General features: G+C 34.6%; 1 protein-coding gene across 1 annotated transcript in view; it reads left to right on the top strand.

Annotated features, from left to right (window-relative positions):
• Window positions 1-16,538, top strand: part of REV3L (REV3 like, DNA directed polymerase zeta catalytic subunit) — a 136,691-nt gene extending 120,153 nt beyond the window's left edge. Inside the window, 7 exon segments of the mRNA XM_039870451.1 lie at window positions 724-833; window positions 2,857-2,971; window positions 7,760-7,897; window positions 9,388-9,578; window positions 10,257-10,503; window positions 11,973-12,182; window positions 16,398-16,538. Coding sequence (XP_039726385.1) covers window positions 724-833; window positions 2,857-2,971; window positions 7,760-7,897; window positions 9,388-9,578; window positions 10,257-10,503; window positions 11,973-12,182; window positions 16,398-16,538 — 1,152 coding nt within the window.
• Window positions 16,539-19,803: the final 3,265 nt, after the last annotated feature.

The raw sequence follows: 19,803 nt of genomic DNA, 5'->3' as shown, positions 1-19,803 counted from the left end.
TTAACAAATGAAGCAGCAATGCTATACTAGTTCCTTAGTTTACTTAACTATGGAATATAATTAGCTTGTTTCTCATTATTTTCAAGACATACCATTTTTTCGTCTTGTCATCTTATGCCATGGTCATTGTTGAAACTCACCACTCAAATGGAAGAACTTGTTAGACATATATCTGTCTGCCTCCTTGATTTAAACTGAACACTTATATTTTCCATCCTATAACTATACATTTTTTCTTATTTTAATATTATCTAAAAAGGATGTATAAACAATCACTGAGACTTCAGCCTTAATTTTAATGATACTGAAAGAAATTATAACATTCCAACAAAATTTTGAAAGATGCACATACACACACACACACATAGATATACACAGGGTAATTTCTTGCTAAATTTACAGACATATAAGAAAATGCTCCCATAAACAAGGTTTATTTTTCCAGGAATCAAATGTAGTTGTCTACCTCGTATAAAGTGGTCCATTATACTACTCACAGGCAAGTCTATATATTGGTTGGTTCCTTCTTTAAATTCTTCATCCGTCTCATTTTCTTCTTGAGTATTTGTAGAAAGAATGACAACATGATGACTGTTTTTGTTTTTTTATGTTTTCTCTTCATTTTATTTTTAGAAATATTTAGTAATTAAAATTATTATATGTTGTCTATTGACTTTACTAAGCTATGTTAAAAAATTATTTCCAATGTGTTTGTACCAACAGGTTGGTGATAGTATTGTTCACAAAGCAAGAGAGACCTTGGAACGAGCTATTAAACTGGTGAACGATACCAAGAAATGGGGTGCAAGGGTTGTATATGGTGATACTGACAGGTAACAAACTTTCTGATTTGTAGTTGTCTTTTTGCATCTCTTTAGATGTTTGAATGGCTTAAGGGTAATCCTTAAACTAAAAATAGAGTTCTACCTAAGTCCTTTCCGGTGCTTATGATCTCATGATCAGAGCTAGCGCAGGTCCTGATTTATCAGATATGATCTTAAGAGAGAAAGCCAAGGACTGTGAAGATTCCTGTGGCATCCCTCCAGGTAGCCAAGTAGATGGTAGACTATAAAAAACTGTATACACAGGAGCCTAGTCTGTTTAAAGAAACAGTTTTTAATTTGAATAATTCCTCTTATAGCTGCAGCTCTCTGAATTTAAATATATATCTTAAAATAATCAAACTGTTTTTGAAGGACAGTTGCCAAAGCTGTGAGTAGTTTACTTTTCACTAGGTCCCAAAATCTGTTGTTAAAAATAATCTTTCAAAAGGAAATTTTATAATAATCTTATTTAAAAAATATATTAGTATAATATATATTAGATAGGCTTAAAAAGAAAATATTATAAAAAGCTTAAGTAGTTCAAAGTATAGCCTAAGCCTAAAGGTACAAATAACCAAGGCCTGTTTGTTCTGCCTTAATGAATGTTAAAATTAATTCAGATTGAGACTATTTTTATTTTAAAGACCTTAAGTAATATTGAATAAAATATCCTTTTCTTAAGCTTTTCATATCAGATGCTAAGTGCTGTCTCTAGTACTGGCAGAGAAAGAGCTTTTCCAAAGAAACTGTCCAAATGAGATTTAAAGTCCAATATAAAAACAAGATTGGGTTATGTGGCTCCAAGACTAGAAACAAAATATAAGATTGGGTTATGTGGCTCCGAGACTAGAAACAAAAATCTTAAAGTCGTGTTTCAAGATATTGTCCATATCACTATTTAATGTCTTTCTACTAAAATTATAAGTGAAGATCAACTTATAATCTCTATTAGTCATTATTCCTCTTGGTCTCAGATGATGGTATTTATATGCTGAAGTGTAAAGTGCTATTATAAAGTTAACTGGATTATATTAGGAAAAAATGCCTAATACTTTTGTTTTATAAGTTAACTTTTAAGTTATTTTTTGTATTGGAATTTTATATCCATATTAGAAATTCTTCTCTCTTGACCTACATATATTACCGGTGGGATTGTACATCAGAAATATCCCTGGAATGCAATTTTACAGCATCTTTCAAAAATTATTTTTAGTGTACACCATTTATGAAGACATTTCACTTCTAGGAATATTCTGAGGTCAGAATCAGGTGTGCCAAATTATATATGAAATAGTAGCAAAAAATTTTTAATAATTAAATTTTCAGTGTTGGGTTAAATTATAATATATCCACACATTGAAATAGAATACAACTGTAAAAATAGTGTAAAAGGACTAAGTGACATGGAAAATGTTCACAATATACCATTAAATGAAAGGAGAAAGTTACAAAATAGTATGATCTGTGCTCCCAAATGAGAAAAAATTTACAGATATACACAGAAGGTTTGGTGTGTCTTTTTCCTGAATGGTGAGATTTTATAGATGGCCATTTTCTTCTTTGTGCCTTCTTTTATTTTCTTCAATAAACATATATTACAAAATATATGTGTGTCTTTTTTAAGTTAAGTTCTGGAAGGAAATTTCCTCCTACATCCCAAGTAAATATTCCATTTCTTTATACTCACATTTTCTCTTATTTTATGATTGACCTAATTGTGTGTCATACAAATCTATAAATGTCTAGGAGTGACCAAGGACCTTCTTGGCAGCTGTGATAACTGAACTGGTCTATGTGTAACTAAACTAGAAATATTAGATGTCTTACAGAGCTGTAACAAGATATACCATGAGTACACAAGGAAAGTGTGATAAAATAAGAAAGCTTAGATAAGAAGTAACTTAATAAGGAATAGGAAAGGGGGGGGGGAAGGTTTCTTTGGTATTAGAGTATTTACCAAGAAAGTTACTCTTGATGAAGTTTTTTTTTCTTACAAAGACCTCATTACCCTACTCTCTTTTTAATCCTCTAGTATGTTTGTGCTACTGAAAGGAGCTACTAAGGAACAGTCTTTTAAGATTGGTCAGGAAATTGCTGAAGCTGTAACTGCTACCAATCCAAAACCAGTAAAATTGAAGTTTGAAAAGGTAAGAGAAATGTAATAATAATGATCCTATATAAAATTTACATACCTTCTAGACATTTCAATGTATTTTCAGAATTATTAAGAGTATACGGGTCTATTAAAGTATTAATATTTAAAATATTTTCCCTTAGTTTTATATAATTTTCTCAAATTTTTTTAGTAATGTCTTTATGTAGAGAAATGAACAGATTGTTCCAGTTAACAGACTACCTCAGAGGTAGTGGTGTAAAACAACCACCGTTTTATTATGCTTACAGATTTTATGGGTCAGGAATTCAGAAAGGTTGCTGCAGGGATGGCACGTCTCTGCCCTACAATGTCTAGGTCCTCAACTGAGGAAACTTAAAGGGTGGAGGTAACCCAACAAATAGCTAAAGGCTGAAATCACCTGAAGTTTGCTCACTCTCGTGTCTGAGGGTTGATGCTGGCTGCTGTTTAGGAGATTAGCTGGAACTGTTAGCTGGAACACCTACACATGGCCTTTCCCGGGGACTCCTTGTTCTTCCTCACCGCATGATGGCTGAGTTCTAAGAATAAACATCCCAGAGAGAAACAGATGAAAGCTGTTTTGCTTTTTATGACCTAGTCTCAAAGTCACACAGCATCATAGCCTAGATTTAAAAGGGAACATAGACCCCTATCTCTCAATGGGAAGAGTGTCAGAGTCACATTGTAAGAAGACCATGTGGAATGAGAGATGTTATTTCTTTGAAAAATAGGCTGCCACAAGGACCTTCAACTATTTTCATTTTACTTTAGATATCAAATAATGTAATATATTTAGTTCTTTCTCTATATAAGATACTGAGCTATGAGAGTTGTGGAATGCAAAGAAGCATAAGACTCTTCTAAGAGCTCATTTCTAAAAGGAATGATTAGAAATGATCTATTTATTTTATTGTAAACTTACAGAAGTCTCATGAGAGCAATCTCCTTAAGCATTGTAAGAGCACAAAGAAAAGGAGCTATTTTGTTCTCTTGGCAGGATGAGGAGACTCTATGTAGGAGGTAATATTGCACTCTGTCTTGGAAAATGGTTACAATTTCAATAGACAGCCATCGGCAATCATTCTGCATAGAAGAAAATGGCATAGAGAAGAATATGGAGTTGGAAAAGCATGATGTGGGACTACGGAGTATCAGGAGAGATGTCTGGAAAAATAAAGTTAAGACCAGATTGTAGAGTGTTTCAAATTCCAAGCCGAAGTGTTTAAACCTTATTCAGGAAAGTTAAGAGTATGACTTAAGCAGAGCTGTCTGGGAAGATTGGCTTCATTGTGATAAAGAGATGGATTGGGAAGAGGTGAATCTCAAGACAGATGCCTCTTGCAACCTGTATAGCTGAAACCAGTGAGATGAACTAATGAAAATAAAGAAAGGACAATCAAGAGATACTGAGAAGGATGGGCAGGAGTTAAAAATGGTTGATTTAGGAAAGCTGGTATGAAAAGGATAAAAGAGAGAAAAGAATCAGATGACTCCCAAATGATTATTGTGTATCTATTCTGAAGCAAGAATTACTCTAGAAGAGATTCAAAGAGAATTTGGATATGATATCTGTCCTGAAGAGTGAGCATTCTAATGGTGTGGGGGAGAAAAATGAGAAAACAGTGATAACGAGTGCTATTCTAAAAGTATGTATATGGTGCTGTGGACACTCAACCCATCCGGCAAAGTGAAGAACATGATGTGTTTAGAAAATAACACCAGACAAGAAAATTTACCTGAAATAGCTCACAGACCTAAAACAGAAAAACAAAAACTGCAAAACTTCTCAAAGAAAACATTTGTTAAGAATTGTGATGTTTATATTCATGATGAATATTGGTCTGTAGTTCCTCCCCACTCCCCACATTCTCCTTTGGGGAAAAAAGGCTGGCCTCATAAAATGAGTTGGAAGTGTTCCCTCTCTTATTTTCTGAAAGAAAAAGTATAAGATCAGTACAATTATTCCTTTCTTAAATGATTTGTAGAATTTACCAGCAAAGCCATCTAGTCCTGAAATTTTATTGGGAGAGGTACAGTAATTACAAATTAAACATCTTTATATATTGAATTATTCAGATTTTCTTATGTTAGTTTTGATAACTAGTGGTTGTCAAGGAATTTGGCCATTTCTCCTAAGTTGTCAAATGTATTGGCATGAATTATTTATGCTTTATTGTGATTTTGATATCTGTAAGTTTTTAGTAACATCCTTCTACTTTGATATTAATAATTTTTTTACTCGATCATTCTAGCTAGAGGTTTACCCATTTATTGAATGTTTTGAAGAACCATTTCATTAATTTCCGCTATTATTTCCTTCCTTATACTTTTTTTTAATACCAGTTTATTTTTCTTTCATACCATATATACAGAATTTTTTTTTAACATTTTATTTTTTTATTTCTCTCCCCTCCCTTCCTCCCCCCTCCCTCCCGGGAACCACTAGTCCATTGCCCATGTCCATGAGTCTCTGTTTGTTTGTCTTGTTCATTTGTTGCTTTTAGGTTTATATCTCACGTATGTGATATCATGTGATTTTCAACCTTTTCTGTCTGGCTTATTTCGCTTATATGATTATTTCAAGGTCTATCCATGTTGTTGCAAATGACAGTATTTCATCTCTTCTTATGGCTGAATAATATTCCATCGTATATATGTACCACAGCTTCTTTAGCCAATCATCTGTCATAGGACACTTTGGTTGCTTCCATGTCCTGGCCACTGTGAATAATGCTGCTATGAACATTGGTGTGCAAATATCTTTTCAAGTAGGAGTTTTCAAGTCTTTGGGGGTAAATACCCAGTAGAGGGACTGCTGGATCATATGGTAGATCAATTCTTAGCTTTTTGGGGAAACTCCATACCACTTTCCATAGTGGCCGTACCAATTTGCAGTCCCACGAGCAGTGTATGAGGGTTCCTCTTTCTCCACATCCTCTCCAACATTTGTTATTACTTGTCCTGTTGATTATAGTCATTCTAACAGGTGTGAGATGGTATCTAATTGTGGTTTTGATTTGCATTTCCCTAATAGCTAGCGGTGTTGAGCATCTTTTCATATATTTGTTGGCCATTTGTATGTCCTCTAGGGAAAAGTGTCTGTTCAGGTCCTCTCCCCATTTTTTGATTGGATTATTTGTTTTTTTGTGGTTATTGAGTTGTATGAGTTTTTTGTATATTTTGGATATTAGGCCCTTATTGGAGGTGTTGCTTGCAAATACATTTTCCCATTCGGATGGTTGTCTCTCCTTCCTTATACTTAATTTGGGTTTAGTTTGCTTTTCTTTTCCTGACTTGTTAATTTAGAAGCTTGAATCATTGATTTCAAATATATTTTTAATATAAGGATTTAAAAATATAACTCTCCCTCTACTCCTTTAGCTTCAAATTTTGATATCTTGTGTTTTCATTATTATTCATTTGCTTCAATGATAATGACCTGTAGATTATTTAAAAGTGTGTTGTTTACGTTCCAAACATTTAAGGATATTCCAGAAATCTTTTTGTTATTACTCCTAATTTCATTGGGGTCAAAGAACATATTCTGTATAATTTCAGTGCTTTTAAGTTTATTGAAATTTGTTAGTTGGTCCAGCATATGGTCTTAGTGAATGTTCCCATGTGACCTTGAAAAGCCATATATATTCTGGTTATTGGGTGGAATGCTCTAAAATGTCAATTGTTGAAGTCTTTTCTATTTTTACTGATTTCTTGTCAATTTCTAAGAGAGGTGCTAAAATCCAAGTATAATCATGGGTTTGCCTTTTTCTTCCTTTTAGTTCTGTCAGTTTCTATTTCATATATTTTGAGGTTTTCTTATTAGGTATATACACATTTAGGATTATGTGTCTTCTTTATGAATTCGTACTTATATCTTTGATAATATTTCTTGTCTTGAAATCTTCTTTTCTGATGTTAATATAGCCACTCCAGCTTTGTTCTGATTAGTGTTAGTGTGTGTATCTTTTCCTATGTCCTTATATTTAAAGTGGGTTTCTAGTAGATAGCTTATAGTTGAGCCTCGCTTTTTGATCAAATTCAATCTCTTTTGCCTTTTAATTGGGATGTTTAGATCATTTACATTTAGTGTGATTATTAGGGGCAGAGGAAAAGATCGATCTGGTGAAAAAAAAAAAAGGTTGAGGGCACACATGCATTGATCTACAAATCCCACTTCAATGAATTTTCCTATGGATTAATCCATGCAAGGTTGTTCAATTCCAGAAGATTGTAAACATCCTAAATGACCCATAGTAAGTAACTGGTTACATAAATTGTGATACCCTCACATAATAGACAACTCTTTCCAAGATAAATTATAAAACGAAATAAGCAAAGTACAGAATGATGTATATAGTAAGCTACCATTATGTGTATAAGTACATGTATTTGGATAGAATATCTCTGGAAGGATACACAGGAAATCAATAACAGAGGATGCCTTCAAAGGGGAAAGGAGAGGTCAGGGGACCTGGATTTTTCATTGTATATTCTCTTACTAATTTTTAATTTTGTAATTGTTTAAAAAGATATGATGGATGACTTTTGAGAGAGAAGTGTCAGCTGAGGTAGGACCAAAATTGATAGTACAAGCAAAAGAGTGAGTGATAAAGAAGTAAAGACAACTCGTTTTGTGTACTTTCACCTTTAAGTGTCATATCATGAATTTGGGGGACCTTAAGCCATATTTAGAATTTTTCTATACTTGACATTTGGTTAAAGAGAAAAAGACCTAAAAATAAGATATATTCATGGTAAGAAAAAATGGTTATTGAGAGGCATTTTGTTAATTTCGTTGCAGGTATATTTGCCCTGTGTTTTACAAACAAAAAAGAGGTATGTGGGTTACATGTATGAAACACTGGATCAAAAGGACCCAGTATTTGATGCAAAAGGAATTGAAACAGTCAGAAGAGATTCCTGCCCTGCTGTTTCTAAGGTAAGTTTTATCTATCTTGTTTTCATCTTCAAGAAATAAGCGGCTAGTGTTACCAGAGGGTAGCGGGGAGGGGGTGGAGGGAGGTAGATGCGGTAAAAAGAGTCAAATATGTGATGACAGAAAGAAATCTAACTATGGGAGGTGAAATTTAAAAAAAAAAAAGTGGCTAAAGAATGTGATAAAAATCCTTAAGCACACATCTGGGTGAGGAACTATAGCCTGTATGACTATATATAACTATAATAAGAACTAAATGATTTTTGAGAATTTCATTTCTAATGAAACAACTTATTTGATTTTAATCCTTAGTTTCTAACATCGTCCCACATCTTACCTTTTATCACAATTGCTAAAAACAACACTTGAACTTGATAAGAATTTCCTGCCTATCACTTGAAGATGATAATATGTTACTGTCTGACAACACCCAAAAGCTAGGGAACAGGATATCAAGAAGAGAAACTAGCAACAGAGATATTTCATAAGCAATATAATTCATTTTAGATTAACTGAAATTTTGTTTACTTGGGTTATCAAATACAAGTTAGATTTCTGAACAATGGTACTTAAATTACCTAAATTTCTCAACCATAGTCATCTTAATTGTAGTGTTTTATATTTAATTTGTCTTCACTCAGGCCCAGACTCGTACAGCAACCCAAAAATAAATGGTATAAATGGAAGAACACTCTACATACTGAGTTTTATAGAGCTTTAAAAGCATAATAGATAGTATATTGACATTGACACAATAGTTAATGTCATATATGTAATGTTATTTGAATTAAAGATATTATTTAATACTAGTTTCTGGAAGAGATATCCAGTACATTCCTTCTCTAAGGGCAGAGTTGTACCTAGGCTAAATTAGCAAACTTCTTGAGTAAATATGTATGGGTTCTAGAACCCAGAATAAGATACAGAACTTTTACTTGCAACTAATTTAAATTCAGTCCATTCCATAAATCCACTGTATATTGGTCACCTCCTAGCAGAAATATTTCTAGCACAGAAAAATTCTTAGTATATATTGACACTATAAGAAGACTGATTTTTATTTCACTGCTTGTTGATATTTAAACTTCTCTCTGTCCATCTGAATCAGGCTCTTTCTATAACAGGGTAAATAAAAAACAGTTCATGAAATCATGTCTGGCTTCTTGTGCCTAGAGTGCTTTTGCCTCTTTAAGAAAACTTAAATGTTTCATGTTGCTCATTACATAGCAAGTGTATCATATGAATGTCATTCCAATATTTTCCTCAAACTACGTGATATTCTGTTTTTAGAAATAGCAAGCTATTTAAAGTCTCAAATATTTCCCAGTTTCTACTCATTTTTATTTTCCAATCATTTTAAATAGCAGTTTTTTTTAAGTAGATCAGCAAGTTACCCAGTAGTTACATAATTGAAACTAAAGCAGCAATGATGATAATGCTAGGGGTTGTTTTATCTTTATGAGCATATCCTTTTTTTTTTTTTTTTTTTTAAGATACTTGAGCGTTCTCTAAAGCTGCTATTTGAAACAAGAGATATAAGTTTAATTAAACAGTATGTTCAGCTACAATGTATGAAGCTTCTGGAAGGAAAGGCCAGCATACAAGATTTTATCTTCGCCAAGGAATACAGAGGAAGTTTCTCTTATAAACCTGGAGCTTGTGTGCCAGCCCTTGAACTTACAAGGTAATGATGTGCACAGTAGCACAACTCTCAATACCTAGCAGTTGTGGTCCTGGGATTCTGAACAGTTTGAAGTAGCTGAAAAAACACTCAGTCCATAGGCATAGACACACAGTTGTTTCTTCACCCACCCACACGAGGCCTCACCGAAGGGAAAGGGTGCTCCCCTCTCTGTGAGCTCTGACAAGGAAGAAGGAACTCTTCTCCTGGGCTTACTCTGGGTCACTAACTTCAGTGAAATTGTAATCTGATAGAGAGCTTAAATCATTTTGTTTTTCTCACATCGGAATCACTAAATAGTTCTTAATATTGATCCAGAGCACTTAGATGGTATCATTCTGAAGTCAGATAATCTAATCAGGTGAATTTTCTTAAATTTCATTGTTAGATTTGTGATTTTTAGTTCTCACTCTTGGGGGATAGAAAACATTTTTAACTAGCTGATATCTGCCAGCTCATACCGTTTTGATATACAGAGTAAGTTTTAAACACTTACTAGTGTATCCACTTGGTGTCAACTAAGTGAAGTGTATATAGTTCTCAAAAAAGTTGCAACTCTAACTTGAAGGTACATACCCCTTGTAGTCTTCCCATGGTTTCATTATTATTTCTCATTTAGTTTTCTGGAAGGATGCCTCTCATGACAGTCTTTGAGTGTGTATTTTATTTGGATTTAAATAGGAAAATGCTTACTTATGACCGGCGCTCTGAGCCTCGAGTTGGGGAGCGAGTGCCATACGTCATCATTTATGGGCCCCCTGGAATACCACTTATCCAGCTGGTAAGACGCCCAGTAGAAGTCCTGCAGGACCCGACGCTGAGACTGAATGCCACTTACTACATCACCAAACAAATCCTCCCACCCCTGGCAAGAATCTTCTCACTTATTGGCATTGATGTCTTCAACTGGTATCATGAATTACCAAGGGTAAGCCTACTAAATAGTACTTGTGCAGTGATTGTAAAGAGAATTTACTTACAACTTCCAGTAGAACTAAACATTTTCTTTATGTGCTATAAGAGGCAAAGCATATTCTCTATTATCTTAAACTGGCAACGGTGTTACTCTCTTCTGGTTTCGTAAAAGAAATTTAAGTTTTCTACAAACACCTTCCCAGCTTCAGAAGTCAGATCAGCCAAATTATAGAATATTAAAATAAATCCCACAACTACAAAATAACACTAATAGAAAATAGCAAGAATTCCTTCAAAATGGGTGCTTAAGAAATGCATAAGACACAATGCAATATATATATATGCCTTACTGTTAAACTGTATACCTGAAGCTTTCTGGATTTTGTTAACCAATGTCACCACAACAAAAAATAAATAAATAAAAAGGAAATAAAAGAAATGTATAGGATATAGTATCTAGACATAGTTCTAAAGAAACCAGACTAAAGAAATAATGTTAAAATAGCATTATATTAAAGTAAAACATTTAGTGTGGCCTCTTAGCCATCTCAGTTTACTCATTAGCAGCCTGAAGGAGTGATCTGTGATTCTAAAATAATAAACTACTACTAGGATAGTAGTAGTTTTTATCTACTGTTTAGAATAGATTAGCTCAGTCATTTGCTGTGATCTCGAACTGAGACTGATGGTATTCAAGCAAACTGACAAAAGTTTTTGATACTTAAATTATTTTTACTTTCTCAGTAAGCACTATGGCATCAAAGAAAAGAATAAGCTACTAAGCTGAGGTTGAAGTCGTGCCAACATCTATAATGCTATATCCTGGCTCTGTGCCATTTTTCATTTCATCACCAGCAGGAAGGTTAAACCGCTGGCATTTGTAAGAAGCTAACCTAATAACTTTTTTGCAAAATGATTTATAAGACACCAGGTGAATACACCAAGAGTATAATAATAATATGATAATGTTATTTCAATATAAAAAGAGTACCAGAAGACAGATCTCTGAAACCAATATTAACTTCAAGTGAAGAATGCTTAGGTGACAGGTATCCAATTACATTTGAAATGTTCCAGGTTTACTTTTGCTTGAATTTTGTACCCTACTGCCTAACGAGTTATTTTTAACCTTCCATTTGCCTCGTTTCTTCCATGACTCAAGTTGTGCAGCCATAAACAGTATCCACTCTCAACCTGGATTTCTTCCATTTCTTGCCCTGTATGATGTCATACATCTGTGTGTATCAACCAAAAAACTTAATGGCAGGAGACGATTTTTTCAGAAAACCAATATATCTGATAATATTAAGATATAAGCTCTGTGGAAGGAAGGGCTGTTCATTTCTATAGCTCCATTCTCTAGTGCCTGACACATTTTAACTACTCAATATTTGTTGAATGAATAATGCCTTAGTAAACCTGTAATTAGCATGAGTATAGCAGCTCTGTTATGAAGCTGGCTCAGAATTGATATTTTTATAGATGCAGAAAGCCACCAGCTCCTCTCGAAATGAACCTGAAGGGCGGAAAGGCACTATTTCACAATATTTCACTACTTTACACTGTCCTGTGTGTGATGACCTGACTCAGCACGGCATCTGTAGTAAATGTCGAAGCCAACCTCAGCATGTTGCAGTCATCCTCAACCAAGAAATTCGAGAGTTGGAACGTAAACAAGAGCAACTTATAAAGGTACGGTCTTGTTCAATAGACCCAGCATCTCAAGCTATCTGATTCTTCAGGGAGAAATAGGTATGAGATAAGAAACTGGTATAAAAAGTGTAGTAAGGATTCTAATAAAGTTCTTAAAATCTTGAAAGTATCATAATTGAACTAAACTATTAAAATGGCTTACTTTGTTTTGTAATTGACTGTTTTTATGGAATAGTATATTGTGTTTATTAAAACCTAGAACTACAATATCCTTCCACCCAATTTCTTTTATAATAGTATTTAAAAAAAAAAAAAAGCACAGGTTGCTCTATAGTTACCATCCTCATAAAAATGTGGATGTCCTAGAGAATTGCTAGTAAACTTGGAAGGTTTACAATTCTAAGAGTCCAGGTAGAAAAGTAATAGTTATCATGACTAAGTCTTACTACATGCCAGAGGCTGTTCTAGACCCTCAAATGACATTTTCATCTTTCAGGCTATAGAGAACAATTTTGGGGTAGAGTTTTTCTTGTTGTAGAAGAGTAATATATAAAGTTATTAAGATGATTTAGAGCCAACCAAATAATTGACAGGCAGTGTGATCTAATGGAGAATGAATCATGCTGGCAGTAAGGACATCAAGATTCCCGTCTGGACTTCATAGTATTAGCCATGCTCTTTGACCTTGGTTTTATTAAAATGCAGTGGTTGATGCGTTGCTCTTTCCTAGGTCCCATCTTGCTCTAATGTCGTAAGATCTCATACATACTGTTCCTAGCCACTCATCTGCTCACAGGCCTGATGTAACTCAACCACCAGATATTGAGGCCAGGCTCTGCCACTTGTCTTCAAACTAAAGGAGCTTTTGAACCAAGACAGAGTATCAATCCACAGCCCCTTAGAAGAAAACTTAGCTGCCACGTGGGAGATCAGGGAGAGAAGTCATCTCTTAGGAGATGAGGCTTTTAAGAATTCAGATTATTATAGAATGATTAAGGATTGGTATAGACTGTTTCATCTGCATCATTCTAGCGGCTACAGTTTGTACTGGCAGAAAATTCTCACATTTTAGAGAAATCTCAAGCCAGTTGTCCAGAATGCATTAAACGTTAAGGATGATAGAATCTAAAAGGTACGATTATTTTGATGCAACCACAGAAGCCTAGCTTGTTGAAATAAGTTGACTTTTGCCTCTCCCCTTTCATCTCCTAAATAGTTATTAAACATCCTCACTTTGCTCCTACCCTTCTGTTACTATCTTAGTCCATCTCCTCTCCTCCCTCTGATAAAATTCAAACCCCTTAACATACTTTATAAGTTTTTCTCCATTCTGGCCCCTACCTGGTACCTCACCATTTCTTCCCTTCTCCCTGTCACCCCTGTGCTCCACCCATACAGTACTGAACTTCTTTTAGGTCCAGGAATGCACCTTAATCTCTCTCTCATATCCTGGCCTTTAAACACCCTATTCTCTCTGCCTGGAATGCCTTCCTCTGTCCCCGTTATTCATTATATGAGAGGAATCATGTTAAACCCCAGACCAGGTGAAGCCTTCCCTGCAGTGGGCTCCTCCATAATCTCTCCTCCTTTACTGTGATTATATGTGTGTATTTCTGCCCCATTAGACAGCCAGTGAGCCCAGTGAGGGCAGAAGCCCTGCCCTTTTCTCACTGCTGTGTCAGCTTTGCCTAGCATAGAGTCCAGCCTGTGCTGGTGGTCTGTAAATATGTACTGAATGAATGAAAAACTTTCTGCTTGACTGTACAGTTAAAGCAGCATTGGAGTGATTACCAACCAATTTTCAGCCACTTTATACTAGTTTTGTAGTTCTAATCAGTACAACCACTGAAGTCACTGCATGTTCCAGCTCCTGTTTTATAGGTTGCTGTTCCAATGGCAGAAATCAACCCTTATAGAAAATTCCCTTGCTGGCTTGTAGCACAAGGCATAGATGTGAGCTGGACCTCTACCGAAGTCAGAGGCTGAGAGTGGTCTCTTCCCTGGATCTCTCTGTCTTCCTCCCTCAGTGACTTACACTGCGCCATCAATTTAACTAGCACCCTCCTTCAATATTAGGTCTCGTTTCTTATAAAAATGCAGTTTAAAAGAAGTAATGCTGTTTATAAATAAGAATGGTTCATCATCTTTCAAGAGATTTTTAACTTCAGGGTTTTTCTTTAAAGATCTAAAATGTGTGTCTTCTGTACACTAAATAATCTGTAGGAATTTTTATAAAGCAGATATTACAGGAAATGTAATGAAAAATGGTCAGAAACAGTAGTAGGAGATTTTGATATATTTATACCTCTCAACCCAAGACCAATCAAGTGATCAGAAATAATAAGTTATGGAAGACCTAAACAACATTATAAGGTAGATCTTATATATCAAACTCTATAACCCAGTATTAGAGAATACACCTTCTTTTTAAGTGTTTATGGAATGTTGAAAAATTGACTATATCTTAGTCTGTAAAGAAAACCTTAATAAATTTCAAAAAGTAGAAATATTATAAACATTGTATTAATATAGTGCTGTAAAGCTAGTAATTATAAACTAAAAAAAATCCTTGTATACTTCCTATTAAACAAACATTACATATAAAATTATAGACAGCTATAGCAGATCTCAGAAAAATTCATCACCTCAAACACTTTTAATAGCAAACATGAAAGAATGAAAATAAATGAATTAAGCATCTGAATGAAAACTTGTAAAAAAATAAGAAAGTAAGCCAAAACATAGCAAAAAGAATCAATAAAGATTAAAGCAGATTTTTTTTACTGTCTGCTTCCTTATGAGCTAAAAAGTAAGTGTCCAAGCTGTGGTGTTTAAAGTTTTAAATGTAAGCCGAATTGAGCTATAATGCTCACGGTTTAAATCACCAGTAAAGGATCTTGAAACTAAACATTGAGTTAAATTTACTGAGCTAAGTAATTCCATCCTGGCTGATCTGTCAGACAAGCAGAGAGAGTACATAAATATTTATCAGTTTGTCCTGGCACCTGTAGTACATAGAGCTGTAATACAGAAATTTTATATTGGAGAATATATTTGTGTTTCTTGGCAGAAGTCTAATTGGTAAAAGCCTTCACTGTAGAACAGCTTAGTCTTCAGGGCACTCTGTGGTTTGCTTGTGGCAATAACAACATAATATTAGATACAATAACGAGTGTGCTCAGAAAAACACACCCTTCAGTTGACTGGAAGATATTGGGGCAAACAACAAAAATGTATGGCCCTGTGAGACATCTCTAAAACAGACGCCTTTTTTTTTTTAACTAAAGCAGATTTGATTTCTCTCTTAAAAGACAGTCTAGAGCAGTAGCTGCTATTTGGTATTTCTTTTTAAATCACTTGGATACACCATTCAGTAAAAAAAAAAAAAAAATCATCCTGTATTTTCTTGACCCTTGGGATCCTCACTGTTATCCTTTATAATTTTTTGATGTTTCTCATGGTTTATAATCTTTTTTAACTACGTGTGACTTGAGACTACATATTGTATAAAAGCCAATCATTGTATAAGAAGTGATGCTTCTCTTCTTTAAAAATTGCCTTATGGTTTATTAGTTTCCTTCAGATCAGATCTTATATATCAGAATCACCTGGGAGCCCTGAGAAGTACAAATTCTTAGGCTCTTGTGCCCAGATTCTGAGTCACTGGTCTGGGATGAGGCTCAGGCATTAGTATACTTTTTTTTTTTTTTCTTTTTTTTGACATTAGTATACTTTTAAGCTCATGTATAGCCAGGGTTGAGAACCACTGGTCTAAACTACTGCTTTCAAATTCACATCATTTGATTTTTTTTTTTTTTGGACTGACATTTTCTCTTCTAAGAAAATGCATAAATTTTTTATGATTGTCATATAAAAGGATAAATCTGAGTAACTTGGGAAAAATGTTAATAGCTCATTTAAGAGACAGTTTTTGTTGAATAGTAATTGGGTAGCTTATTACATGGATCTTAATATGATAGGATTCTACTGTAGATGAACATTGATCTTGGGAATGAAATTAATCTTTATGGAATTTTGTTCTCTGTGTTTTGTAAAATAATATCCTTTAGAAATGTCTCAACATAGGGTAGCGTAGGCCTCAAAGAGGTAAAAATTAATGAAACTTCTGTAATGTATTATATGTCATATGTCTGCCAGTAATCTGTGCTGGGTCAGAAAGGAGAGATTATAAAAGTTTGTTATTTACACCTACACATAGGAATTTTTCTGTTTTATGTATTCTTCTACTTTCAGATATGCAAGAACTGTACAGGTTGCTTTGATCGACATATCCCATGTGTTTCTCTGAACTGCCCAGTACTTTTCAAACTCTTCCGAGTAAATAGAGAATTATCCAAGGCACCATATCTCCGGCAATTACTAGACCAGTTTTAAATTCTCAATATCACAGAATTCTAGGTGCTATTTTTTTTAGTGTTTACCACTAAACTGTTGTGCATGGTGCTTTTTCAACTTTCATCAAGTCAAGTATGTTCATTGTCTGTCTATTATCTGAAGACTATGAAGACTTTTATGCTAACTAAATTAAAAATTGTACTTGTTGATCTCTGAATAGCTCACTTCTTACAATGTACAAATTCCTCATCCTTTCACCATTTTAACATTGTTTTATAATGCTGGTGTTGAATTTGCTCCAGTATGTGTAACATCTTGTAAATCCATTTGAGTAGATCATATTTACTTCCCTGTGGAAGGAGCACTGAAAACCTCTTTTAAAGAAACCATTCGTGTGTTTTCCTCGAATTGTCTGTATCAAGACGTGTTACTTAGAGATATCCATTCACTTTACAATTTTGACTGCGAAATATTTTGTAAATACACTTTTTTACTTTTCAAACAACTGAGTAAAATGTGCAATGAATTTTATACAAATGATTTTCAAGTTATTTGGTATATTACTCTAGGTTTTGCTTGACTCAGAGTAGAGTTATTATTCTGATCAAACTGTGCAAACAGTAGTACCATGTGTAGCATTTTGAAACATTATTTTCTAAAACCGCTGTCTTGCTTTAGCTATTAATGGGGCATTGTGAGGAACTGTGCAAAGACATTTTTGTTACAAACCTGTGGGCCTGTTGCAATACTTTAAAAATAAAAAATTTTATTCCATTTTTGCTCGTTTTGTATAGACATTTCTATTACTTCTAAATATGCTTATTTTCTTTCCTTATGTACTGTACAGTTAATCTTATTTGCCATCATCTTGACACAAAATGTGTATTTAGAATATTTGTATAATTGTATAAAATTAAAAAGGAATTATGTGGTCAGTGCATTGTTTTTTAAACTGGAAATCATTTTGTTTTAAAAGTTAATGGAAACCATATTAAAATTGAATAAAATATGAAATATGGCAGTGTTATTTTATTTTGCTATACATATTATCTTCATCTGTTTTAAAGCCTACATTGGTTATATCTTACCCTACCTTTTTTTCTTAATTTTAATGAGGTAAAAATTTAAGTCGTTATCTCCCTACCGATGTTATAAAAAAAAATAGCAAAAGCAGTCTAGGAAAAATTAGCTCTTATTTTTTTCAGAGTTCTAAGAATCTACTTCTTAATAGGTCTGTGTTCATTTTTATTCAGATATAATTAACCTTGAAGCCAGGATGTTCCAGAGGGAAAGCAAAAATTACCTTATTACTTTTTTAAAAACTTAAATGCCTATTTTTTCAATAGAAAAAAATCCTTTTAACATAGAAAGTTCATCTGATTATACACCAGAAATAGGTCTTCTATTGCCAAATTCAGAAGTTCCAAATACTGGGGGATTCGTTTTATGAAAATTACATGGTAAATAAAGAATCACAGAAATACAAATCATGTCTCTGCACATATTTTCCTAAGCCCCTCAGAGATATCACAAATCCCCACTTCTGGGGATCTTCTTTTTGTTTGGGAGGCTGAGGCTAGTCCTCAAAATTCAAGTTTTCTTACCTGTATGTGGTGGCCACTGACAGAGTTTCCTCTATTGCTCTCCCTTTTCTGAGTTCTGTGCAATAGGACCTCCACTTACATCATCTTTCTCTCAACAAAATAACCATTCTTCTTTATAATTGGGCACAACTAAACTAACAAATGGTTATTCAACACAAGTGCCCAAAACTAGCTCAGCTTTAGGCACTTCTCTCTGGTTCCTTTCTCCACAGGGAAGTGCCCCCTTGTAACTGGCCTTGGAGTCTGTAGCCTAACTGCCTTTTAATGAGATTCATTTGCTTTTTCAGTAATTGTCACTTGTGAGAGTGTTGGACCTGTTTTACCAAAACGATATTTTTTAAGAAGCTTTCAGTGTATTTCATGATTGTTTTTTCTCCCTTGTAAACCAGCTATTAATAAAAGTTTTGTTTTTTCACCCAGACCACAAAAAATAACACTCCATTATCTGAGTAATGCTGAACAATAATTTCATTAAATATTCCCTCAAGTTTGTTAAAACATCATTTTCTCTCATTCTGCCTTCTTCCCACCAGTGTCTTCCCCTAGATGTGAAGTATTAACTACTTCAGCTACTTATAATTCTACCTCTCTTCCCCATTCCACAGAGGTCCCAACAGACAGTGGGAAACAGGCAAATGCTAATAATCAATCTATATGAACTTCAATTTTCTAATAGTGTCTGTGAAAAAAGCCAATACTTTGGGAAAAGCATATAAAAATGAAGAGAGAGCAGTTACAAAGAATTCTTACAGGAGGTAGTCCTGTGAGGGCCAGAGCAGGCCATCCAGAGTTTGTGTACCCTATTCGACCCTGCCAATTGTTATAGGTCATATCCTCGTTAGTCCTGGAGGATCCATTTACTGCCATCAAGCACATTGCCCTGATACTAGTGAAGTCTTATAGCTGTGTAATCTTGATCTTTCTACTCTTTTCACTTTCATAATAACTGAAGCACAGATATAATCCTAGGGCCTATCAAATAAGGTTTTAAACTGATACCTCAATTTCAGAATAGTATTTCTTAAAATATTCACATATTTGATTTTATAAAGTAAAAATAACCCTGGCTATAAAAGACATCGTTAGGGCCCTGCCATGAACAGAGGGAGGAGGACAGCAGCAGTGCACAAGTAGCTACTTTTAGGCTGGGTATGTGTTTATCTCAGCGAGACCAGCTCTTGCAGGGCAGTCTGCCAAGCGCACTCCGTCATTACCCCTGTAATATTTTCCATTTTTTTTGATGTGATGAGACTTGTTACTTTTCATTTCTGGTTTTATAAAAGTCAATGAGAAGATTGGATCAAACATGGTGGAGTGAGAGACATTCCCAGATTTCTCCCCTTCAAACAACAATAAGCTGAAGACCTAAAACTCAACAAAAAACACCCAAACCACACCAGCATGTCTTGAGCGTGGGATCTGTGCATAAGAGCTACCACAGGTCAGAACGTGTGGTAGAACCTGTGGTGTCGGGCAGTGGACTGGGAGAAACAAAGAAGCTGCCTCTCACAGCCACCCTGTAGGAGGAGGGGGAGGGGAGAAGGAGCAGCATGTTCCCTGAACAGCCCTGCCTGAGAGTGCTGTGAGCTCCACGCGTCCGGCAGCAGTGCCCAATCATCAGGGCAGAAGGCAGAGAAATGGAGATGGCAGAAAAGCGGGGACGGCAGAGAAACAATAGTTGATTTTTACTAGCCATGGTT

The sequence above is a fragment of the Pteropus medius genome, unplaced genomic scaffold, assembly GCF_902729225.1.
Source record: "Pteropus medius unplaced genomic scaffold, Ma_sr-lr_union100, whole genome shotgun sequence".
Classification (NCBI taxonomy): Eukaryota; Metazoa; Chordata; class Mammalia; order Chiroptera; family Pteropodidae; genus Pteropus; species Pteropus medius.
The sequence above is the reverse complement of the archived record's forward strand: the minus strand, read 5'-3'. Positions and strand labels throughout refer to the sequence as shown.